The 26439-nt window shown below is 39.8% G+C and overlaps 1 protein-coding gene across 1 annotated transcript; it reads left to right on the plus strand.

The window, feature by feature from the left end:
* The first annotated feature begins 7042 nt into the window (after window positions 1–7042).
* LOC121244216 (5'-methylthioadenosine nucleosidase-like) lies at window positions 7043–12441 on the plus strand. The gene is made up of 4 exons (XM_041142238.1): window positions 7043–7056; window positions 8862–9307; window positions 9363–9416; window positions 12350–12441. Exons 1-4 carry the CDS (start codon window positions 7043–7045, stop codon window positions 12439–12441), a joined length of 606 nt encoding a protein of 201 aa, XP_040998172.1.
* Window positions 12442–26439: the final 13998 nt, after the last annotated feature.

Here is a 26439-nt window from a genome sequence, read left to right on the forward strand (position 1 = left end):
AGGCCATCATCTCAGTAAAAATCATTCGAAGCAGTGGAGTTATCATATTGTTACTTTTATAGCATTAATGGAGATAGCATATTTCTATAGTGGCTTTGAAAAATTTAGAATGCATTAAAAGGGACCCAAAACAAACCATTAAAAGAAGTTGAAAAAAATTGAAATCATTTGCTAATCAAAAATTCTGTAGTGGTTTTGAAAAATTTAGAATGCATTCATCTTGTAATTTTTTTCCTCAGATGCAAGCCAAACTCAAAAAGTTTGCAAAATGACATGAATTAATGGTTTTTCCTTTTGCATTGATACTTACAAAAAAATGAACTTCTTGACAACTAAAGCTTAAGGTTCATCGAAACATGACATGGAACTTGGAAGCTGTTTTTATATTCTTTATAAGCTTCAAACTCATGTGCATTAATTAGTATTCTGGTGAACATACTTTGGTGGTGCCATTGTTCTTCATGAGAAGATCATAAATTATATTTGTGATATATAGGAAGAAAACAAATGTCATTAGTTGAACTGTACGAGTTAGATTTCTTAATTTGTTTTTGGGTGTCAACTTTGTTTCTTCTTTTACAAGTTTGCACTTATATATTGCTCTAAAAATACATGCCGGTTACACATTGATCTAAAAATACTAAATTCTTATATATTGATCTAAAAATACTTGCGAGATTCAGAGGATCAAATTCATATTTCTTGATAACTTTGTGGACATACATAATGCAAAAATTTCTTATTTGGATTTTAAATTGGTTATATTTCTTACTTGGATGTGAATGCCATAGATTTGCAATGATTGACTTGAGTTATATAAATAATATTTATATTTATAATGCATTTGTCTCCCTCTCAGCATGAGAAACGGGAGAGAACAACCATCTATGCTAATACCATCTAGCTCAAATCCCCCATCCACGGTATGTTATATCATTGAATATATCAATAACATTAGAATTTGTTGAGTTGATATTGAAATTTCAGAATACATCAATAACTTTATCTAATGACATGTTAGGACATACCATCAACTTGTCCAAACATCCCAAATTACATGCCTGGTTACTATGGACCAGTGCCTGCGTGGTCAATCAACATACATGTGGTAATATTTATCATGTATAATTTTTAATAAGTTGGCTTCTTTTTAGGAGTTTAAATGCAGTTTTTTTTTTTTTTTTTTTTGTGCTTTTTGTAGAATGTTAGTTATCCACTTTAGCATGAAATAGAACCTTTGAGCCCTCCCATCAATACAAGCTCTGTTACCAGCAGACTAGTTGGTTCAAATGATAATAGACCTGATGGTGGTCAAATTGATGCACCATGTACATCTAGAGTTGAAGAAAGTAAAAAGGATAGACCAAATCCACGGGAAACCGGGGATGGCAATGTCGGGTCGTCTTAGAATGTGTAGTTGGGTTGTGATGATATGATTGAGGAGCCAAAGTCTGGGATGGAATTTAATTCCCTCGAAGATTTAATCAATTATTATAAGGAATATGGTAAGAAATGCGGGTTTGAGGTGATGACAAAAAGGACTGAGAGGGGAGATGATGAAACTGTTAGATATGTCACCCTTGCTTGTGCCTTCTGTGGGAAGGCCCGGAATGTCCCCAATCCACGTCTGACAGGAAAGACGGAATGTAAGGCAAAGATCAATGCAAAACTGAGGGAAAGTTTCGGTTGACTACAGTTCATAACATCCATAACCACGGCCTCAGTCCAAAGAAATCTTAGTTTTTTCGATGTAATACAAAAGTGACTGATGCCGTAAAAAGGGTTTTAAATACAAATGATTTGGTTGGTATCAGAATAAATAAGAGCTTTGGATCTCTTGTTGTTGGTGCGGGTGGCTTTGAGAACCTCTCATTTTGGAAAAATGATTGTCATAATAACATAGACAAGGCAAGACAACTAAGACTTGGTGCAGGTGGTGCAGGAGCGCTTCAAGAGTATTTTTCACGGATGCAATACAAGGATCCTGTATTTTTTTCATTAATGAATTTGGATGATGACGGAAGGTTAAAAAATATCTTCTGAGCAGACCCCCGTAGTAGAGCAGCCTACAAATATTTTGGAGATGTGGTCACATTCGACACCACATACCTGACAAATAGATATAGGATGCCCTTTGCACCATTTGTTGGTGTAAACCACCATGGGCAATCAATTCTGTTGACAACAGGCTTGATTTCCAATGAGGATACCGAACCTTTGTGTGGTTATTCCAAACCTGGCTACAGTGCATGGATGGTATAGCTCCGAAAGCTATTATTACTGATCAGGACAGAGTCATGAAAAATGAAATCGCTATTGTTTTTCCAGAAGCCGACATAGATTTTGTCTGTGGCATATATTGAAGAAAGTTCCTGAGAAGCTTGGCTCCTATGGATCATACAAAAGTGGAATGAAAAATGACCTAATGAAATGTGTGTATGACACCCAAAACGTTGAAGAGTTTGAGAAATGTTGGGATCAATTAATTACCACTTACAACTTGCATGGGAATAGGTAGTTGTAAAGTTTATACGCTGAGCGTGAGCATTGGGTTCCGGCATTCTTGAAAGAGTATTTTTAGGCTGGAATGAGTATAACGCAGCAGAGTGAGAGCATGAATGCCTTCTTTGACGGTTATGTTCATGCTAAGACAAACTTGAAAGAGTTTGTCGACCAATTTGAGAATGCATTGAAAAAAAATTGAGAATGAAAATGCTGCGGACTTCCACGCATTTAATGTCACAATTCCCTGCATATCTAGATCTCCAATGGAGAAGAGATTTCAAGATTTGTACACGAATGCTAAATTTAAGGAAGTTCAACAGCAAGTTACTGGCATCATCAATATGGATCCAAAGTTACTTAAGAGGGATGGTACAATATAGACCTATTTGCTAGAGGATGAAGTTCATTTGAAAGAGTTCACTAAGCTGGTGACATATTATGTGGACTTTACTGAGGAAGATGCATCTGCAAAGTGTTCTTGTGGTTTATTTGAGATAAGGGACATATTGTGTTGGCACATTTTGGCCGTATTCAAATATAACGAGATTAAATCTTTGCCAGTTAGGTACATTTTGGATCAATGGAGAAAGGACATAAAAAGGAGATACACCTTGATGCATGGCAGCTATGACGGAGGGGAGCAGCGTAGATTGTAATAAATATTCAAATCTGCTAAATATCTGTTATCAAATGATCACTCATGCAGCGAGTTCAAATCTAATACTGAGGATGCAACTACTATGTTATATGTGATGATTGACTTGTATAGTGCGAATCAAGAACCCCCATCGATGACCCAAATGGGTTTCAATGTTGGTTGCAAGTAAGTACTCAGTCCACGTGTTGTGCGAGGAAAAGATAAACCCCCATATCTGAAGAGAGTATCCAGGATTGAAAATGACATGCAGAAAGCTAAAGAAAAGACAAAAAACGCACCAGGAAATGGGAAACGTAAAGAGGTGCAGATATTTAATACATGGATTTATTTATATTTTAGAAATGCAACTATCACAAATGTATCTTGTTATTTCTTACTTGATTAATAGCACGATGGAGGAGATACACCAGTTGTAAGACAAACATGCAGGAATTTATTCCTTACTTCAGAGATCGATATGTCAAATGTTGGTGGCGTGTAGGTATATTAATATTTTATTTTTGACACCCTAATATTTGGCTATGATTTAATAAGTACTTCTGACCAGGCTGTTCCAAAAAGCACAGTTATTGCATCAATGGACCAATAAACAATGTTTCAAAGTCAAGAAAGTGTAAGTAGATCCCAAGTGTTTTTAATATATTTAATTCTAAAGATCGACACCACATTAGTAATTGGGTTTTCTTGTTTACAGCTACAATTTGGGTTGGATGGATCACAACCAGTGCATTTTGGGTTGGATGCATCATAAAGTTTGTTATAGAGGTTGGATATGCTTGTTTGAGTGTCTATATATTAATTGCACATTTGGGTTGGATGCACTTTGGTTTTAAATGATGTCATGTTAGGAAGATGAAAATATAAATTGTATCCAACTCTACAGACTTCTCACCGGCATATTCTTTGAGAATAACCACTCATCCATGCACTTTTTCAGGAATTTAAGCCCTGATATTATTTTTTTATCAGTAAATGCAGATTTTTGTAATAGATATTGATAGGCAATTTTTTATAAGTATATTTATAGACAATTTAAGTCCTGATGAATTTAGTTGTCACTGTTGCATCTTATAGTTTCCTATGTTGGTTTATCATTTCATTTTAATTTTTTTTCCTGCAAGACAGTAAGAATATAGAATAAACAGAAAACCACTTTTTTTTTTTTTTTTAGTATCAGAAATTACTTTTACTCAAGGTTCTTGATCTGCTGATCTATCTTCCTTTGGTTATTGTTGGTGGAAATATTTTAGACATCTTTGGAAGTGCTCATAGAAAGCATTGTTTAAGGGGCTCCGACTACTTTATTTAAGGGGCTAACTCCAGCAATAGATATTTTAGACATCTTTGGAAGAAACATGGAAACCATTGGTAGAGTGGCATACAATGAAAGTGGGTCACCAGCAATTTGTTGGGAATTTATGTTACATTTTGACTCTCATTTGGAATGAAAAGCAATTTGTGTAATGCTTTGAGAAGAGGAAATGAAATCTGTGTGATGCATGTGTAATGCTCTGATAATTGGCCGGAAGCTTAGAGAAGCTTAATGAAAACCAATCTGTGTTGATCAATTTATTATTTTGTTTGATGTGTAATGCAATTTGCTTGTACTCATCGTGGGTTCTTGATGTAGTAATTGTGTGTGCTTGCCAAAAAAATTAGAAAGGGTCTTTTGTTGTTAACAGGAGACATGGAATCATGTGGATAATATCATGACCATGTAGATTTTGAAGTCCACAAATCAACTCAAAATTCAGACAAATAACTTGTAAACATGGTTTCTTCAATATGAATCATTTCTCAGAAAACAATCCCAAAACCATTCCTTGTTTCTCGTAGTGTGAAACAATTTGACATGTCACTTCACATCCAGATATCTCATTGCCTACAGGAAATGGCATTGGGGTGCATTTGGGCACCAGCCTTTCAGTGTCTAGTGGAGTTACATCTCTCTACATTCGCCTCTTATCACATGGAATAATTAAAGATGTTTCTGCTAAACAAAAATGACATAAAAACAACATTGCAAAAGAAACAAAAGCAAAAGACAACGACCCCACAATGAATACAAGAAGGATTATATCTTCTCTTTCGGATAAATAAACCGCAAGAGCAATATCAGATAACATAAATACATCAAGTGACATTATCCACATGGACAAGCAGATCTAGATTCAAAGTTTTAAACAAACTAAGGAACAGATTTCAAGTAGTTTAAGATTACAAGTTAGTCACCAACTTTGGGCAGAAGCTAAGAACTTAATATATTTACATCAAGTACAGAGTCCAATACAACAAACAAATACAAATGCAAAAGCTCAATAGACTTGGAGCAGTGTGCGTGAACGCGACATTTCAGCTTCACGTACAACAAGCATCGACTCCTTCTTCCGAACCTCCTCATTTATATTGGATAGCAGCATCTCTCTCTTCTCGACGTCATCCGATCTCTTACAGAGCTCAATCTCCCTTTTTTTGACATCGTTGAGTCTCTTCTCGAGTTCTATCTCCTTCCTTAACTGTTCATTTGTTCTTTCTCGAAGTTGGAACTCATTCACTTGATTACTATTTGCCCACTTGAAAAACTTACAGTATGGTAATTCCTAATTATTTCATACATATATAAATATAAGAAATGTTAGATGTACAATATATTAATCATTAAATATTAAAAATGTATTATGTAAGGCAAAGATGTAGTCACCTCTGTGTTGTAGTTTGGACACCCTAAGAAGGGTCTTCCTGGATTTTTGTAGTATTTGAGAATTTCAGTGTGGCTTCGACATCATAGAAGCAAAATGGTATGCCCAAAATATGTTTAGCAAAGGATGAGCCAAACGTTGTTGATGATGACGACGATGACGACATTCTAAGATGAACCAAAATATTCTTGTGGTGAAATTGTAAAGAGAGAGAATATACAAAACAACTTTTATGAAAACAAATTTAGTCTCATGAAAGCTATTTTGTATATTCAAGTCAGAAAGGAACAGTGTTGAAAAGGAAGGCCTATGTAATCCTAAACATGTGTGAGGGTCCATGCTACATGTCCAATTGTAGCAATTTAACTCATATGAGTTAAAAGGCTTAAGTTAAGAAAACACCAATAAAAAAAATACTGCAATTAGCCATGATCTGCATATTTCCATAGCTGCAAAAATAGGGTAGAAAAATTCTAAACTACAGATATCGGTTTGCCAATTAAAATAGCACTGGGTCATATATGGAACACTAGAAAAGTTTAAACAAGTAGGTAAGTTTCAACTTGGCAGTAGACTCCTTATCAAAATATTGCTACACAAGCCAACCAACTTAATCAGCAAAGGTAAAAATAATTATATATTCACAAATAATTCTGTATGTATTGATTCTTTATGTATACAACTTACAAATAAGAAACCATCATTTTCCTTTACGCATTAGAAAGCATCAAGGTTCTATGTAGGTCATAAATCATAAAGGAGTTCACCAATCAGTCGACACATTCAAATTGATCATATATATGAGTGCATCTTGAAACATTAGTACAACCTAATAGCTATGGCACACCCAACTAATCATAAGACAAATTATTCATAGAACTTAAATCACCATATTCTTCATTCTCATACTCATTTTCAACACTAGATTCACATCGCCTCCTATCTCTCCTGCCCTGTAGATTTCTAATTACCGCTTCTTGATGATCCATCATATCCTTCACTTCACCCAATACCAAGTTCAACCATTCAAGTTGTTATTGAATGACTTGCAACACAAAGGATGAATTATCTATCATCCCTTTTGGTGATAAGTCACTCTTATAAGACATCGTAATATGCTGCACAAAAAGAATACTAGTAAAAAACCTCACACACTCCCTTACATGTTTACGCTCAAATAATGGCATTTCACTCGTATTTCACTCTTAATCGATTTTTTTCCGATAATAGTCTCACACTCTCTTATCTTTTACCTCAATAGTTTTTCCACTCAAGTTCTTTAAGAACTAGTTGAACTAAATCAAGACAATACAATCTTGTATTATTTCAACCAGTAATATAGATCCAAGAACAAGAAGCAAAGAAAGAATAAAATGACAAGAGACTCAAGGAATTTATACAAGGGAAAGAGTAATTATAAAACAAGATACCAACTATATGTATTCAGTCCCCTTCGATGATAAAGCTCAATTAACAAATGTCTTTCTTTCTTTTTGTTGTAACTATGTAGCAACTTTTGAATATGCTATCTTTTCTTCTATTATTCTTTTTTTTTTTAATTTTCTTTTCCTTTCTTTTCTTTTCTTTTTCTTTCTTTTCTTTTCTTTTATATTCTATTCTTTAATTCAATCACAAACAACAATATTCAATTGTGAAAATCAAGTAATTGAATTCAAGCACAAGAGAATTGACAAAGAAATAGAAAAGAAACAATGAAACAGTCTCTAAGCAATTGACAAACTTAGAGATGCAAGAAATCCTAGAATTTTGAAATCCTAGATAATGCAAATTTCAGACAAACCAAAAACCCTAAGAATTTCGGCAGCCTACTTTTTGCTTCCTTTCTTTTTTTTTTTTTTTTTCAACCGTAGAACAATGAAGTCCTAGAATTTAATTTATAGTTGCAAGAGTGCTTCGTTTGGAACATAAATTCATCTCAACTCATCTCAATTCATCATTATAACTTTTTCAAATCTCAAAAAAAAATATAATAAATAATTTAACTTTTTCAAATCTCAAAATAATAATAATAATAATAAAATAATATTCTAACAATATTTTATCATCTCAACTCAACTCAACTCAACTCACTTTAACATCCCAACGCACTAAAAGATAGAATCAGACCTAATTGGAAACCGAGTTCTGAACACCAAATAATATGAACCCGTGGAAATCGAATCCCTTGAACCTACAATCAATTTGAAAACTCACCCAAGAAAGCTAAAAATCAAGTCAATGGATGGAGAACCTAGACCCTTTGAGAATTTGTTTCAAAAACTTAGATTATATTAAAATCTAAACTCGTTGAAGAACCTGTCTCAAGAACCCAGATTACAAGGAGGAAAGCCACAAATATTGTAATTTACTTTTAATAAGTTCAAAAGTTCAATCAATAACAATAGGAGTAAACTCAACTCATAATAAATAAATTCATCAAATTTTATAAATTTCTTAAAATGAGACCACAAAGAGTATTTAAACCAAAATCTAATTAAAACCCTAGCCAAAATAAAGTACTATCTTTCAAAAATACCCATGGATCAATAGTGCTGCAGCAACAGTACCTCACTATAGTACCTCTTTAGACCCTAGTTCCTAAAAAGTAACTTTTCAAATAAGCCATTGGCCAAAATACAAGGCCTTCCCAAAAATCATAATTCATAAGACATAAGACATATGTGGGTCAAGCATCCTCAAGCTTATTTATTCTAAAGTAGTAAAATAAATCATTTAACAAATTGGAAGCCTTCAATAATAATAGGCCCAAACAGTAACTCTAAGTCATGTTTTCCATAACTTGTTTCAAGTGAATCAAAACTGTTTTTCCTTCTTTCAAGCCTATCTTGAGCGTTGGGCTTTTGTTAACTTCATCTCAAGTGGATTGCACCAATTCTTCCATTACTTCATTGACCTTCTTGGCTCTTGATCTTGTAATTGGTCCATCTGGAATTTGCAAATGATGTTTAAGACTAGGTTCACCTTGGTTTCCATTATAGTTTAAGCATAGTGTCAGCTTCTCTTGTAAATGCAAGCATTGCTGGTGGCTTTAAAGCCAAAGGAGCAGGTGTTGGTGATGTGTTTCGTGCATTAGCTTGTGCTTCCCATGATAGAAGAATACCTATACTTGTGTTTGATATGAATGGAGTTGGTTTACACCAGGCCTCCTCCTCTTCTAGTCTTCTTAAAGAGCTTAATCTAAAGGTTGGGAAATTGTCTATTGGTGACTCTCTAGCTATGTCCCCACAAGATGAAATATCTATCATTGCAAATGATGTTACAATTAAAGACATGGAGGGAGTTGATGTTGCCCATGTGGCAGATCTTTTGAAAGTCACTACAAATTTTGTAAAAGCTACGATTGATATAGTTGATGGAGAGAAACCAACTGCAAAGGAATTCTTGCAACATTTGGTACCTATGACTGCTGCATTTGGTCAACCAGGTACTATAGATTCTCTATCAAATTTTAATGGGACCTTTCAAATTTAATTTGGTAGGTAGTGATAAATGGAAGATAGGAAGTGTGAATTTGAAGTGTGCAATTAAGGAAGGTATGGTTCCTTAGTTGCTTGATGTATTGCCACTTAGGGGTTTGTTTGGGTGGAACAGGATATATCTTGAAATTGGATAGAACTCATGGAAACTTCTTATAGTGCCAATTTTTCCCTCAAGACCTTTATAATATCACTCATTGGCCCTTTGATATGGGAAGAGGAAAAGACCCTGTGGGAAATCAATTGGTGAGCAAAACTCCTCATTGGAAAGTTCAGAATGAACAATCATTTGGCTACTCCATGGATGGTGAACGGCTTTACCTTCGTTTAAATGACTTCATCGTGCTTAGGAAGTCAAGAACAATAAAGGTTTGCAGGATCTGAATGTCCTTCATACTTCTTAACAAGATAGATCCTAGGGTGTATAAAAAATCAGAAAACCGGTTGAACCGGATCGGACTGATCTGGTTTGTAAATGTTCTAGTGCAATACCCATTCTTAAGAACCGAAACTGGTCCTAAACCAGTGCAATATCGATTTTTATATTTTGAAAACTAGTTTAAACGAACCGGATCGATATATATTTATAATTTTTTATATTATTTTTTATATGTATATATTATATGCTAAATTGCTAATTAATATAACATGAAGTTTTAATATTATTATTTAAGTCTATTAGTCTTATAACATAATTTTAATGTAACATAAAATTAATCTTATAATTTTTAATATAACATTTGATATAAAATATAAATTTTAATGTTATTATATAAAATATAACATAATATTATAATTTTTAGTATGACATTTGGATGTCCTTCGTACTTCTCAACAACATAAAATTCATATCCAATGCAACATTTACATCTGTATGTGAGATTTGGTGATTTGATAAACTCTGTGTGAGAGATATGATGATTTGATAATCCTTGTGTGAGTCTGATGATTCGAAACATCTCTATGTGAGACTGGATGATCTGAAACATCTCTGTATGAGATTGAATGATTTGAAACATCTCTGTCTGAGATTGGATGATTTGAAACATCTCTGTCTGAGATTGGATGATTTTATGTGTTAAATTATATACGTTGAAATACAATGAGTTTACATGCTTGAGAAGAGGGTGATTCCTCGCATCGGCGATATATATGTAAACTTGAATTTTGCATAAAGGGTAATTCCCCAAATGGTAATTCCTTGTCGTGCTTATATACCGGTGTACTCAAAGGATGATTCTCGCCAAGCACCAAACATGTGTTCATGATTCCTTTTAAAGGAAACTTTGCATTACACCATCCTGTACATTGTCTCTTCTTAGCAATCTTGTCATGGTTGCTTAACCTACCTATAATTTTGTTTATCAAAATTCTAGACTTTGATGCAGAGGTAGATTTAGGATAAGTACCTGAGGAAGAAGGACCAACCTTACCCGAGCTATAGACGAAGAGGCATGTTTTTACTAATTGTAATTATGTTGTTGCTTTTGTATTATTTAGTCTGGAGGCCACCTATGTTCGGTGTGACATATTTGAATTTAGGGAACAAACAAATGTGTCCATATATTATTTTGAGAAATGAAGTGACGTACAGATATTTGAGTGTTTATAGAATGAATCTATTTATGGTTTAAACTGAGGTACAAATAGCACTTAACTTTTACTTATTCCACTGCGGTTTATATGATCTTTCACTTACACATGCATTTCCTTGTGAACATTGCACTCCTAATCTCGACCGAAATCCTAGATGTTGCCATCCGGCTGGCATTCTGAGCACCACCAATCCTCGCCAGGCACCCTTACCCAGTCGAATGGTAGTTCCACACTGTCAATCCCAATTGCATGCTACACACCCCTACCCTCCTCAAACTCGAGATGGGTCACCATGGACAGTAGGTAAACCCCTGGACTTTATTAGTGTTGAGTTGACATTTGGTTTGATCAAAGGTTGGGAATTTTAATGGATTATTGATATTTGATGAAAACCTTAGCATTGTTAAGTGGGATTTCTGCAGATTGAATACTTAATGGCAATTGTGGATTTGTGTACTTGGGCTATTGTGAAGTTGATGTTTTGGTTATGCAAGCATTGGGGATGTAAGTAGTTGTTTGTTAGTCAAAATGGTGTATGGTGTTGTATGAGTGGTTGTGATTTATTTTCTTGGAGGTGGTGTTGAGTGAATTACTGCTTGGGAGTGTTGATGTCGTGTTTCGTACCCTGGGCTATGAGGCCTCTCCGCTGCTTTCTCCTTACAAGGTTTGATGAGATGGGCTCCTGGCCGGGGGGGGAGGGGGGTGTTATGGGATACCTTTGATGCCTAAGCCAGAATTCTAGTTCACCATTGGAGTGTTATATAAAATCGAAAAGGAAATCAAAAGTCTACTTGCAGTTTTTGGTGCTTATTTATAGCAAGCCGGGGTGGTCCCCATGGCTGCCAATGGATTGTGTCGAGTCATACCTTGTGTCATTCCAATCGTAAAGTCCTTTCTAACCCACCTGCCATCACCCTGTTGTGCTACACACAATCTGTCTCTTCCCACTCCTGCACATCCATGTTGGCAGGTGGGGGGATGGTGTACTACCCCGATGGCAAGGGTAATGGTGCCCATTTAATGTGGTGTGTTAGATCTTGTGTGACGGCCCCTCTATGTATTTAATGCGGCGTGCCCACTGTCGGAGCATGCAGGTCGCAGGCCATCTGGGGGTGTGACCTTTATTCCTGCAAAGCTGGCCCTACCTTGGGCTAGACCCAACCCCTCATTTTTCCTTTCATCTTTGTTGGATATTCTCCTAGGCCGATTGGGCCCTGAGGGGGGCGAACATCATGTGGCCTAGGGGTGGGAACTCATTCCTTCAATTTTCTGTGAATTCCTGTTGCACGCGTGAGTGAGAATTCCAAAACTCCCCATCGTGTTTGGTCATGGGTCGTTGTTGCAACGGTTCGTCTTCTATGTCTTTAACATCATCCACCTATGTTGTTCCTTAGGGGGAATAGGCTACTACCTGGTTGTGATTGGCCGGTGCTTCTCACGTGCATCATGCTTTCTCACCCACGTCTGCAGCGTGCCCGACGATTAACCTTATCACATTATTACCTACAGCGTGAATCTTGGCATCCATTCTATCCCTTTAGTTTTTTACGGCTAGTCTTCCTCTCCTATTTAAATAGAAGGCATCCTTATTTTTTTCTTCCCTCATCTTCTTCCTTGCACACTTGATCCTTCTGATCTTTGCCTCATTGTCACTTCCTTCTTCCTCTCCTTCGTCAGTCGTTGTCTCATTCCTTTCTTTCTTTCACCTATCCCAAATGGCTTCCAAGGATGCCTTGCAACCCTCCGAGTGAAAGCCATTGTACTTTGTAGGGCGAGGTTGGGAGTCAAATGTCTCCGCTGCTGACCTTTGCGTGTTAAGGAGGACCTACGATATTCCAAAGTCGGCGGTTCTGGGGATCCATGGCCATCACGTTGTCGCTGTGGATTCAAATGGGATGGGGCCCATGTCGCCCTCTTCCCCTCAATGTTCATGAATGGGCTGTGCCTCCCCTTCTACCTCCCTATTCGAGATGTTCTAGATTTTTTGGGACTTGCACCGATGCAGCTTCATCCGAAAGCTTGGCGGCTCTTGGTTGCCAACTGCGTGCTTTTTCGCATGGTGTTGGGCTCTGGGCCAAAAGAATATCCAGACCTGACAACTAGGGAGTTTTTCTATGTATATGGTGTTGTGCCTTGACAGTAGTTTGTGCAGCTTCTAGGTGCGCTCCGAGAGTTGCATTGCTTGCTTGGAGAAGCATTACTCTCACATTAAGGATTGGTCCTAGCAATTCTTTTTTGTGACCGGTTCTGGATGGGAGTATCCCGAAGGAGAGGAGGCTCATCAGGAGTTCCCTATTTAGGCTATCTGGTTGTACGTTCCCGACAGCAAGAGCTTCTCCATCTGTTGTCTCGGCGGGAGGAGGCTCTAGTTGGCAACCATGCTATCCTGGTCAAAGGCTCAACCTGACGAAGCCCATACCAACATGGTGCTAATCAACGCTAACATCACGCCATTTCTTACCATGCCTAATCATTCGTACGTCTTGGGACGAAACTTCTGGAGGGATTCTCCCTCGTCTCCAGGCCAAAAATGACCTTTAAGCCCCCCCCCCCCCCCCCCGGCAACTAGTGGTAGGGAGAGACGGCCTCGTGTCACCTGTTAAGGGTTCCTCCCCTAACTAACCCGGGTGCAAGGAGAAAATATCTTGGGCCGAGGCTCCTAAGCAGCCCCAAAGGGCGCCTAGCAGGGGATTGGCGCTCAATGCTTCCTCCAGTTGTGGCGCAAGAGGTTCGACCAACCTTCCTCACTGAGAGGCCCTAGCTTGAGAGTCACAGCGTCTTCATGTAGTCGCAACGGTGGTTCCATCAACTTCGAGGTTAGCCGTGGTCATGGATGAGGATAATGCCTCCCCTCTTCAACGCCTTCCCCAAACTTGCACCCCGCGAGCCTCCTCGGGATGGGAGCCGTTCTCAAATCTTGGGGAGACACCTTCCATGTCTCCATTCATGCCTCTTCCCATAGTTCTTGAGGTCTCCATTTCTCTTAGCGGCACTGGGCCTTCTGGTTAAAAGGGGACTGACTTGAGTCCCTCCCATGGTGGACCTCCTCCCATGGTGGACCTCAACAAAGATCGGGTCTCTATCCCATCGCCATCTCTCAACCAGTCTTCTGAGCTAGAAATTGCTTCTTACTTAGCCTTAGACGAGGCCATACCACAAGCTTCTCTTGCCGAGGAGGTTGCTACTTTCGGAATGAACATGGTAATCAGGACCGGGGCGATCCTCGAGCAGGCCTCACCTTTTAAGGAGGCCTACGCTTTAGGAGTAGACGCACCCATCGAGACCAGGGAGATTCTCGTGCAGGTCTCATCTTTTGAAGAGGTCATCATTCCTAAGGCTAGAGTGTCTGTGGCATTCGAGGAATTCCCAACTTTAGGCCCAGTGGAGGGTCCTCCATGGTAGCTGAGCAATTGGGATTTGGCCTTGAGCAGGCTGGGGTGAGAATTGCTGCTGGCGTGGGCCCTTCTAAAGCATCCGCTCTAGTTTCATCAAGGTCTTCTTGGCAACTGAGGGGAGCTGGACCGTCCTCTCACACCAGCGAGGGTGGTCCCGAGGCCACTGACCCGGATTTGAAAGGGCTCGTGCCGAGGCGATCAAGCATGAAGCCCAGAAGCTGAGGTAGCTTTCTGTGCAAGTACTCCCTAACTTTGTTGTGTTTGTTTCGGATCGCCTGGGGGCAAGTTTGGGGTCTTAGATGAGACACAAAATTCTCATCTTATCTCATTTCATTTCATCCCATCTTATTCCTAAACATAATTCAAATACAAAATTTTTAAACTAATCATTACAACTTCTTCAAACTAATCATTACAATTTTTTCAAACTTTCAAATAAAAAATAAAAAAATAATTCTAATTTTTTCAAATTTCCAAACAAAAATAATATTATAAAACTATATTATTACAATATTTTAATTTTATAATATTTTTTATTCAACTTTTTCTCTCTCCTTTCCCAAAACCCAAAAAATATTCAACTCAAACTGTCTCACTAGTACTATTTACAAACGATCTTACTACTATTCACAAAATTCTCAACTCATGTCACTCCTCAAACAAGCCCTTGTTCTTTTCCTCACTTAATCTTGTTTATGCTGCAAGATACAGACCAACTAGCTGCCTTGATTGTGGAGGAATGGGGAGATCTTGAGGAGGAGAATCAAGCCCTATAGTCCTTGGCACTGCTAGCCCGGTTGGAGGTTCGTAAGGCAACCTAGGAGGCCGAGGAGGCAAACAATGAGTGCGATGTTCTCGCGGAGGACTTGGATGCGCTAAAGGCCCACCACAAGCCAAGGCAAGGGATGCACTAGCCCAAGCTGACCTGGAGTCCAGCTGTCGAAAGGATGAGCTCGACTGTTATGGGAGTGAACCAGGGAGAAGGGAGGACGAGCTAGATTAGATGCGAAAAGGCTAGTGGAGCTTTGGGTTGAGAAGGCATAGCTGATTGAGCAGCACAACAAGGGCATCGGGCAGTGCAACTAGTTGTAAACCAAGTTCTTCAAGTTGACCAGGTCTGTCCGACGCAATGAGGATTCCATCCGAAAGTGTGAAGCCCTTGTTCGGTCCTTGGAATCAAAGTTGTTGATGGCGCCCAACACAATCTTAGCTTGGGATGTCGGTATCTCGACCTTGGAGTCCAGTTGGGTTACGAGTCGCAATTATTTGGAAGTTATCAATGAGAAAAAGAACAAGGCCAAAACCGTCCAGGACCGTGCTTGGGGCTATGGTTTTAAGGAAGGCCTTGAGCACCTAAGGGACCACATGCTTCAGCACCCTGCGATCAATCTGAGGGCCTTAAACCTGGCTTCCCTTAAACCTGACCCTCGGGCCTTTAAATTTGCCCAATCTATTGGGAAGGACTTGATGCCCCTTGCATTTCCAGATAACCCTGCTCCACCTTAAGGGTCTTTTGTAATAATTTACTTTTTTGTTTTGTTATATGTGTGTGTCCGACGAGGTGATGCTTGTAATCGGACTACGCCCCTTGTGCCTGTTTTTGTTTTTGTCTTTTTTCCTTTTACTTGATTTTTTTTGCTCCCGTCTCCCTCTTTCGCTCCCTTTTTCTTATGGTGCTTTGGGCGGCCAAGCCTTCGTGGTGAGTCCAGGGACTCGGCTTGGTGGAGTGTTTGTGCAACTGAGTTGAGTCAGACAAATGCAACTTTTATTTTCACAACTTGTCTTTTACATCCGGACTGGGAGAATACATCATTATGAAAAATATCTCTATAAGTGTTCAGCATTCCATGGTTGGGGGAGCTCATTTCCCTTGTTGTCCTTTAAGTGATACGACCCTGGGTCTTGTTGGTGGTCACCACGTAAGGTCCTTCCCATCGTGGACCTAGCTTCCCCTTCTCTTGGGTGGTGACTCCAGTTTGCTTTAGTACCAAGTCCCCTATCTTGAACGATCGAGGCTTGACATGTTTATTGAAATAGCATTCTGCTTTCCTTTCGTTGCTTTCCATTTGCACTTCTAACTCCTACCTTCTTTCTGCCAAGAGGTCTAGTTGCTCCTTCAATCTTTGATCTTTGGATTCTGGATCGAAGTGTTGCACTCAGTAAGTTGGTACTCCTACTTCCATGGGTATCATTGCCTCGCTACCATAGGTCAGGGCGAACGACGTCTCACTTGTGGGAGTCCTAATAGTTGTTTGGCAGGCCCACAGGACCCCCAGAAGTTCCTTCTCCCATCTTCACTTTTGATTAGCCAGCCTTTTCTTCAGAATCACGAGTAGAGTTTTGTTGGTTGCCTCGACCTGCCCGTTAGACTGCGGATGCCTTGGGGAGGAGTATTTGAATTTGATCCCTACCTTGGCACCCCATTCTCGATAATGGGAGTAGGACTATTTATCCAGGTTCACCCAAGTTTTAAAACTGGACTGAAACCCAAATTGAAATTGGGTTTTTCCAGGTTCCACCTTTTTTTTAATCAAAGCCTACATGTTATGAATATTTTTTCATGAAAAAGATGTTGATGCAGCATTCAAATTGTATTTATTTAATTTTTTAAAATAAAATTGTTTATAACATAATATTACATTGTTTCTATGAAAACCACATATTACATTGTCTATATGCATTTTGAATCTTCAATCAAATGATCATCATCTATCAGCATTAGGACTGATCTTTAATTTCAAAGAATCCCAATTAGTAAATAATTCTAACCCAACTTAAGTTTGTTACTTCCATAGCCCATCATCCCCAAGTCAAGTATAGGCTAGAAGAACTATGGGTGTTTGAATGCGAATGAGAATCTTTTAGTTGCTAGAAAGGTACCAAAAAGAAAAACCCCACAAAACATTCAAACTGGCAAAAACGAAGGAAAAAAAAAAAAAAAAAAAAAAAAACCTAGGTTCAAAGTTTAAAACTGAGTACCCAAATCGGGTGTACTTAGATTTTTCTATTCGGGTACCCGGCCCGGATGAATGAGCCTAAATGGGAGGAGTCAAACTCTCGACCATTATCCATTATGATGCTCTAGGGGTTGTTGAACCGGAAAATCATCAATTTCCACAAGAATCTGGTAATAGTCGCTGCGGTGATCGTTGCAGGAGCTTCTGCCTTGACTAGTCGACTACCACGACCATGAACTTTACTCCCCCTTGGCTACTGGAAGCGGTCTGACCAAATCTCATCGCCATTGTGCAAAAGGCCAGGGGACATAATGGATGTTAGTCCTTCCAGTGGGCAATGTGGCCCGGGCGCATGTTCCTGACATTTTGAGCATCTCTTCACAAAGCTTACCGCATCCCGGAAGTAATGAGGCTAGTAGTATCCAACCCTCATTACCTTCACCGCTAATGCTCTCCCTCTTGAGTGACTTCCATAGACCCCCTCATGTATCTCAGCCATCATGTATTGGGCTTCTTCTAATACTTTAGGAGGGGTTCGGTGAAACCCTTCTTTTACAAGACCCTCTACCATTGTGAAGCACGCCACTTTCTTTTTAGTCTTTTGTGCTTCTTCTTTATCGCTCAAGACCTCTCCGGTGTTCAGGTACTTTATGATCTCTACTGCCCATTCAGGTGCTCCAGTGCTGACTACTGAGGCCTCCATCCCAATTGCGGGGAAGCCTACCACCTGGGTCACGGTGTTGTCGGGCAAGTTTGAGCACTCTTACCCTGAGGCCGCTCACACCAGTTTGTCGACCTTCTGGTTCTCCCCTCTTGGCGCCTGTTGGGTATGAAAATAGCGGAAGAGGTTTTGTCCTTCTCCTACTAGCTATAGATACTTCTTCTGCTTTTTGCCCCTCATGGCAAACTCGCCCCGCACTTGACCAACCACGACCTAAGAATCTTCCTTCACCTCAATCTCCATTACTCCCAATGCCCTGGCCACCAATATACCAGCTAACAATGCTTCCTGCTTAGCCTAGTTGTGTTCTTTGCTGGACTTTATGATGATGTCCACCCTATGCCCCCTCCAGCACAGGAGGATGAGCCGTCGATGAAATCCTACCAGGGCTTTCCTTGGGGTGCCCTCTTTTCCTCCATTGGGAAGTCAGCAAATTCTGCTATAAAGTCGGCTAACACTTGTCCTTTGATGGTTGTGTAAGGAAGGGACTCTGTAACACCCCGCTTAATTAACTCTTGATTAACCCTTAAGTACTCTAAATTAGGCTTTTATTTTTGGGTTAATCACTTTCATTAAGGTTGATAGTGGGATTAGCATTAATGTTGGTACTTAGTGTTAATGAGCTAAGAATTAGAGAGGCAAGCACATTAGTAATTTTAGTGAGGCTTTTTAAAACCCAAGTGCATTCATAGGCCTAGCCCAAGAAAACCTTGAACCAAGCCTTTAGGAAAATCAAGGCTAGTTTTAGCCCAAGTATAGGAAGGCATAAGACCTTTGGTGTAGATTGGACCCTTGGCCCTTTTCAAGCCAATATGGCCCAAAGCCATATTTGGACTCATTTCACCATTCAAAGACCAAAGGCCCAATACACCATATCATTGGTTTCCTTAAGCCGAAATCACACTCAAAGTACCCAAATTATATTTTGAAAACTGGTTAAGGCCATTAACCATCATACTTGAGGTTAGTGCACTTTAAGCTATACTTTGAAGTTTAATCATGCTTAATCTCTTCTTAAACTTTTTAATTCAAATTTTCTTGAATTAATATTCCCTTAAAACATGATTAGACCATGTTAATACCCTAGCTAAACCATTCCACATGTCATTAAGAAAAATGACATAACAAGCCCAAACCATGCTTCAATCGGTTTTGTGCATTGCCTTTTGTAATGCTTGGACTGTTTTGCCCTTGGGCCCAACATTTTATAATTTGTCCTCAAGGTTAATATGGTCCTTAAATACCTTATAAGATCCTCTCAAACTCAATTTGAGCCTTAGATGAAATTGGTTGCATCAACCAACTCAAAGATCCAAACCGTGTGCACCTTGGTCTAGTTTGTGTAAGAACCATTTGGATTGAATTTGAACCAACCTCCTGCCATGGTTTTGCACCACCACCCTATGCCACCTCCTTCTCCACCCAATCACCAAAAATTTTGGGACTTTGACTCATTTTTGCTGCCCAAAAACGTCCAAAAAAGAACTGATTTTCTACCACCACAAAACCACCTTCTTCCACCTGTTTTCAAGAGTAGTTTGAGGAATCTTCTGCCACCCAAATGATTCCCCACGACCTGGAGTCATCTACAGGATCCTTGCAGCTACTGTGGAGAGGAAATGATGGTGGTTTAGGGCACTATTTCATTCTGCACAAGTGACCTTAGCTTATGCAAGCAAATATGGAAATTTTCCAGATTTGAGCACCTCCCACTTCACCCAATCACCAAGCACCCAAGCCAACGTCCCTCACCCCTTGGCCTCCTATAAATACTTCCCTCTCCTTCTCATTTCACCCACACCACAGCTCCAAGCATCATCTTGAGCCTTGAGAACATTTCCCACTCTTAGAGATCAAAAGAGTGCAAACCAAGTGAGTTTTGGTGAGATTTTGAGTGTTCTTGTATAAGGCAGTTTAGAGTGCTTGGAAGGCTACAAAATTTGTGAATTTTCTTCTTTATGATCTTAGCTAGAATTTCAAGCTTTGTTTCCAAGTTTTGGTACGAAATTTGGTTGAGTTTTGAGAAGGTTATGATGCTTAATGCAAAACTAGGTCAATTAAAGGAATGTTTGAATGATTGAATGTTTTTAATTAGAAATCTAGCTACGGCATGTCCTATGCATGATTTGATATGGTATATCATTATCCTAAAATGACTATAGAAGGTTAAATTTGTGATTAGAAGCATTTCATGATAGGTTTTAAATTTATCTTGTTTTTATTATCAAGCATGAATCGGTTTTAAGCATATTGGTGATTAAGGATTTCTTAACTTTGATTAAGTATTGGGATGAACTTGATTACTCAAAGATCAGACTTCATAATATCCCTAAAGATGTTAGTGATCATTAATTACTAAAGAAAATCTCATATGCATGCATTCATAGGGATCAATAGTTGAAAATACACAGGCATCAACTAGGATGCATGCCTCTGGTTGGGACTAATTGGATAAGTTCCACTTTGAATTTTGAAAAGCTAAGGGCATAGATGGTTTTAGAATACCAAAAATATTAAGTCCATGAAATTTAGTTAAATTTGGAGTTCGTTTGCAATTAGTGAAAATTTAGGGCCTAAATTGTAATTTTTGAAAGTTTAGGGGTATTTTTGTAAATACCCAATTTTTTGAAGCCTTTGATTTTGAACCTATCCATAAGAGTATTAACCCTAACTTAGTATACACACGATTTACGCATCTACGACACTATTTTTAAATTTTTCCAGAAGTTTGTAAGTTGGCCTCTAACTTTCACCTTAATAAATTTCTTATGAATTATTGATAAATATTTCATTTATTGTTCAATTATCATTTTGAACATAAATTATCATGTTATATGACACTTTGAGTGCGTACTTACATAACATATGACATTTTCACCATTTTTGCATATTACATTTATAAATGTCATTTTTGCATGAAATTTACTACATATGTACATATCATGAAAAATATTTTTTTTCAAAGCATAGCATGAAAATCATTTTGTCACGACTCCAAAGGCCGGGATGGGGAGCTATCCTGGTGGAACTCCTCTGTCCACTTTGGAGTGTTTAATAATGGAGTGGTAACCCCCGGGTTGATGAAGAACAGTCAACAGGTTTCGAATGGGTTATTTTTAAAGAACGCCGAAGGGAAGTCAACATGTTATGACACCTAACACTGGTGGGTGTACACGTTATGAATTTTATGATGTTATGTTATATTTATCAATGCATTGAGAACGAGTATATAGACAACGTAGTTTCAACGTAAGTTATACTACGGTCACCGGCAGATACTCACAGTGCATATGGGGAACTGTGACATTACCATATGTTATGTAATTAATTAAGATAATAATGTAAGTCTATGATGAAGAAAATTTATGAAGAAGTTATGTCTTTTCAAAAATGATGACGAAATTATTTACTGAGTAAATACCTGTGTCTTCATATTTTTTAAAAGATGTCGAGGAATCTGGATGGAAGACATGTATACTAATTTTCTGCATCTCATGCATTGCATATTTATCATTTTTTATGATTGATTTATCTTTGTGTCAGTTAGTTGTTTAACTTACTGAGATTTCGAGTAAATTTCTCCCTTTTATGGGACCACTATCATTGCACTCGGAATGATAGAAGTTGTGTCAGGAATTGATCAGGATGAGATTGATAGAGCACTGGATTCGCATGATTGAGGATGAGTCAGATCTGGAGAGGAAGTTGGACTTAATTTTGATGTTCATAGTCCAAGTCCTTTATACTTTAGATCGCATAAAGAGAAAGATATGACCTTGTATATAAATCTATGCTACTTCAGTATTTCGGGCATGATGATTATCCAATGAAGTTGGGATGTTTTAGTTATTCTGACATATTTTTCCCCTTAACCTTTTATTTCTGCTGCTATTATTACATACTGCTAGTTGCATACTAGGATGCATTGCATATTAATTGTCTTGAACGGGGGTATGTAACCTTGTGTTGCATGTCCTGATGCTCTAAGTCTCCGTTCCATCCCAAGTGAGGATTGGGGGCGTCACATACTCGATGTTGAACTCGCTCAACTCGACTGCCCAATTCTATAGGATTTTCTTAAGCAGGGTATCAGTGACAACCAATGCGAACGCCACCATGTCTGTTCACGGATACCTAGCTTCAGATCCTCAGAAAGTCCTACTTGTAGACTACATCGGTTACTGGTAGACTGTTATATCCTATCCTGGTCCAACCTGGCTAAGAGGGGGGAATGCATCAGGTACGCCTTCAGTTCGTAGAACACCCGGTTGCATTTGGTGTCCCAGTTCTGGATTTTTCTTAGGACTTTGAATAAGGGCATACACTTGTCGGTTGACCGGGCGATGAACCAATTTAGGGCTAATACTCGTCTTGCCAACCCTTTCACTTCGCTGATGTTTCTTGGGTGAGGCATGTTCAATATTGCCTCAACTTTCTCTGAATTGGCCTTGATTCCCTACTCAGAGACCATGAAGCCTAGGAACTTTCTCGATTCTACGCCAAGGCACATTTTAGCAGATTGAGCTTCATTCCATAGTGTCGCAGAACCGTGAAAGTTTCTTGCAAATCTGCCACGTGCTGCTTAGGCTCCTTGCTTTTAACCAGCAGGTTGTCGACGTATGCTTCCATGTTGTGGCTGATCTATGCTTTAAACATCCGCTTGACTAATCACTAGTAGGTGGCCCCCACATTCTTCAGCCCGAAAGGCATGACTCTGTAATAGTAGAGTCATTGGTCCATGATGAAAGCAATTTTCTCTTCATCCTTTGGATTCATACGGATTTGATTATAACCCGAGTAGGCGTCCATAAAGCTAAGTAATTGGTGGCCTCCGGTGGTGTCAATAATCAAGTCAACCCATGGTAGAGGAAAACTGTTTTCCGGGCAAGCTTTGTTCAAATCGGTGAAGTCGACGCACATCCTCCATTTGCCATTCGATTTCTTTAGCAACACCACATTGGACAACCACTCGGGGTAGTGGGCTTCTTGGATTAACCCGGTGGGGAGCAGTCGATTAACGTCCATGGCTATGGCGGCATGTTTTTCTGCATTGATTATGAGGCGGTGCTCGGTGACTATGTTGTCAATCTCGGGCATTTCTTCATGACTTTTGAGCGAATACGTCCTGGTGTTCAATGAGAAGTTGCTTAATTGATCGCCTCAACTCGGGGGCATCTTGGTCCCTATTCTCACTGTGCGTTTGGGCTTTGTCGGGTCTATAGAAACCAACTCTAGGAGTTTGTTCGACTCTGCCTGCTGGAGGGTTTGCTTGTTTCAAACCTGCTCTCTCTGCTCAAACAAGTTCGGTGGGGGCGGTGGTGCTGTAACGACATTCGCTTCTTCAAGGGTTCTTATGTCTTTCTCCCTGTGCTTCAACTTCTGTGTGAGCACTTGTTCGCCCTTGACATTGTCAACCTCTACATTGGTGGGGAATTTTATCTTCAAGTGATTGGTCAATGTTATCGCCTTCAAGTTGTTCAGGGTGGGCCAACCCAGTATCGCATTGTACGAAGACAGGCTTTGACCACCAAGAACTCTGTCATTGCCGCAACGGTCTTGGGCGCCTTTCCCGCTAGGAAAAATAGAGTGATTACGCTAACCGGCTGTATTACATCTTCGGTGAACCCCTTGAGCGGCATTGATGTCCATCTTGGTGAACGCTTCCCAAAGCAGGATGTCGACAAAGCTGCCATTGTCGATCAAGATCCTCTGGGCCACAAAGTTGGCAATCTGCATGGTGACCACTAGTGCATCATCGTGCGGGTAGAGTACCCCTTCTTCGTCCCTTTCGTCAAAAGCAACAACAACATTCTCCACGCGGCGTCTCTATTTGGCGCCAAACCTCTCGGTCACACACACCTTCTTGTATCGGGCCTTACTAGTGTGGGGCTTTTGCCTCGATGAGGTTGAACCTCTGCCTACATATCCCCCTGCGATAGTGCAGATTTCTCCCACGAGGTTGTCTGGTCGGGTCAAGGCTCAACATAGAACATAGAGGGCTCATTGACTCTTCTCTCTTGGTTTTGCATCTTTTCTACAATCAGGCTTAAGTGAGCTTGGCCTCCACCATGCGCCCTTGTTGGCGCATCTATTCCCCTACCTTACATCCTGTTGGCCCTTGCTATGCCCATCACGGCCTTTCCTATGTCCCATTCCATTGGTTCTTTTGTTGGCTTGCTCCAATTCGATTCTCCTAGGCGTCGTTAATGCTCGAAGGGTGTCGTCCGCATTGATGAAGCTGTCAACGCAATCCATGAATTCCTGCAGCGTTGTGGGGGCCTTCCTTGCCAATTCTGCCATGAACGGGTTCTATGGCCAAACACCTCCCAACAAGGCTGCCAAGGTGATCTTCTCATCTTGATCATCCATTGTCATGTGCTCTTGGTTAAACCGGGAGAGATATGCCTTCAAATCCTCATCGACTTGTTGCTTGAGGGTTAAAAGGTATGCCGCGGGTCGCCTTTTCCTTCGGCTCGCCATGAATTGTGTCATCAACAGATGGGCAAGCTCTCTAATCCACCGATGGACCCTAAGGGTAGTTACCCGAACCATGTTCTAGTTATGCCCTTTAACGTTAGGGGGAAGGCTTAGCACGCAACTTTGCCCCGAGAGCCCATGCAAGGTTATGAGGGCTTTGAATGTTTCCAAATGCTTCAGGGGGTCTTTAGACCCATCATACATCTTCATTTGGAGGACCTTGAACTTAGGTCGAAGGGGGGTTGCCATGGCCTCTGCACTGTATGGCAGGTTTGCATTGGTGCGAAGCTGGTCTACGGAAGACGACACGCCCATCCTTTTGGCCATCTCCGCATATTTATCCATGAGTTTTGGCAACTCGTGGTGCATTTGCATGCTCTCCTCTTCAGCTCCGTCCACCCCTGGGGCTTGTTAGGACTCAACATGTTCGCCCTGACTGGGGCAGACTCTGCCTATCGGCTCGTTCACCCTTTTTATGGCCTCATTTTCTTATCGAAGGCTTCCTACCTCTACCTTTAGCTTCCTTGCTACGTCTTCCATCTTGGTGAGCCTCGTTTCCATTCTTCTTGAAGATTCTCCCTGTCTGCTCGTAGTCTAAGAGGGTGTCGTTGTCGGCATACGAATGACATGCTAATTTAAAGAAGATCCCACAGACGATACCGTTGTTGATATTGTGTTTCGTACCCTAGGCAACAAGGCCTCTCCCCTACTTTATCCCTGCAAGGTTTGATGAGATGAGCTCAGGGGGTATGGGATACCTTTGATTCCTAAGTCAAAATTCTAGTTCATTGTTGGAGTGTTATATGAAATCGAATAGGAAATCAGAAGCCTACCTGTGTTCTTGGCGCTTATTTATAGTAGGCCGGGGTGGTCCCCATGGTTGCTAGTGGATCGTGCCGAGTTGTACCGTGCGTCGCTCTGATTGTAGAGTCATTTCTTATGCACATGCCATCACCCTACATTGCTGCACACAATCTGTCTGTTCCTGCTCCTACACATCCATGTTGGCAGGTGGCGAGATGGTGTTCCCACAACCCCTGTGGCAGGCGTAGTGGTGCCCATTTAATGCGGCGTGTTAGTCCTTACGTGAGGCCCCTTTGTGCATTTAATGCGGCATGCCCACTGTCTGAGCATGTAGGTCGCAGGCCATGCTAGTGGAGTGACCTTTATTCCTGCCAAGCGGACCCTCCCTTGGGCTAGACCCAACCCCTCATTTTTCCTTTCATCTTTGTTGGGCTATTCTCCTGGGCCGATTGGGCCCTGAGGGGGACGAACATCACATGGCCCAAGAGCAGGAACTCATTCCCTCCTCAGGGAGGATGATTTATGATTAGATATTTTTCATAGATTTGCTGAGCTAAAAGGACAATTTAAGTGTGAATGCCTCGGATGTGTGAAGTTTTGGAAGTTATTTTTGTTGGTTTGGAGTTGAGTAGTCATTGGGTTAGAAGAATTAGAACCATGGGGTTATTGTCGTAGATCCATTTAATTGTGTTGACTTATTTTAGATGTTCTAGTTTAATTCTATTAATTGATAGTTTGTATTAATTATGATTAGGTGACAATCGATATTTGCTTGGCATTGTTGTGAGAAAATTCAAAAAAGTTGAAAAGTTGGTGCTCATATGTTAGACTTTGCCTAAAACTGACTGAGGTTGATTTTATGAAAAAATTGCATATTTTGTTTTGAAAACAACCTCAGTGATTTTCTGCCCTACTCATTGTACCCGAATAAGAAAATAAAATATTTTTCTGTCATGATGGTGTGCACATGAGCATTTTGGCACTTTGTTCTCAACTTAATAACAAGAGCAAATATGAAATCTGAAATTTTGGATATGATTATGTGTATATGTTCAGTCAGTACTCTATTATGATATGATGTTGAATCTGAAAACTCTCTGATATGACATTTTGTTTTTGCTTTCATCTCG

Source organism: Juglans microcarpa x Juglans regia, chromosome 8S, assembly GCF_004785595.1.
Source record: "Juglans microcarpa x Juglans regia isolate MS1-56 chromosome 8S, Jm3101_v1.0, whole genome shotgun sequence".
Taxonomy (NCBI): Eukaryota; Viridiplantae; Streptophyta; class Magnoliopsida; order Fagales; family Juglandaceae; genus Juglans; species Juglans microcarpa x Juglans regia.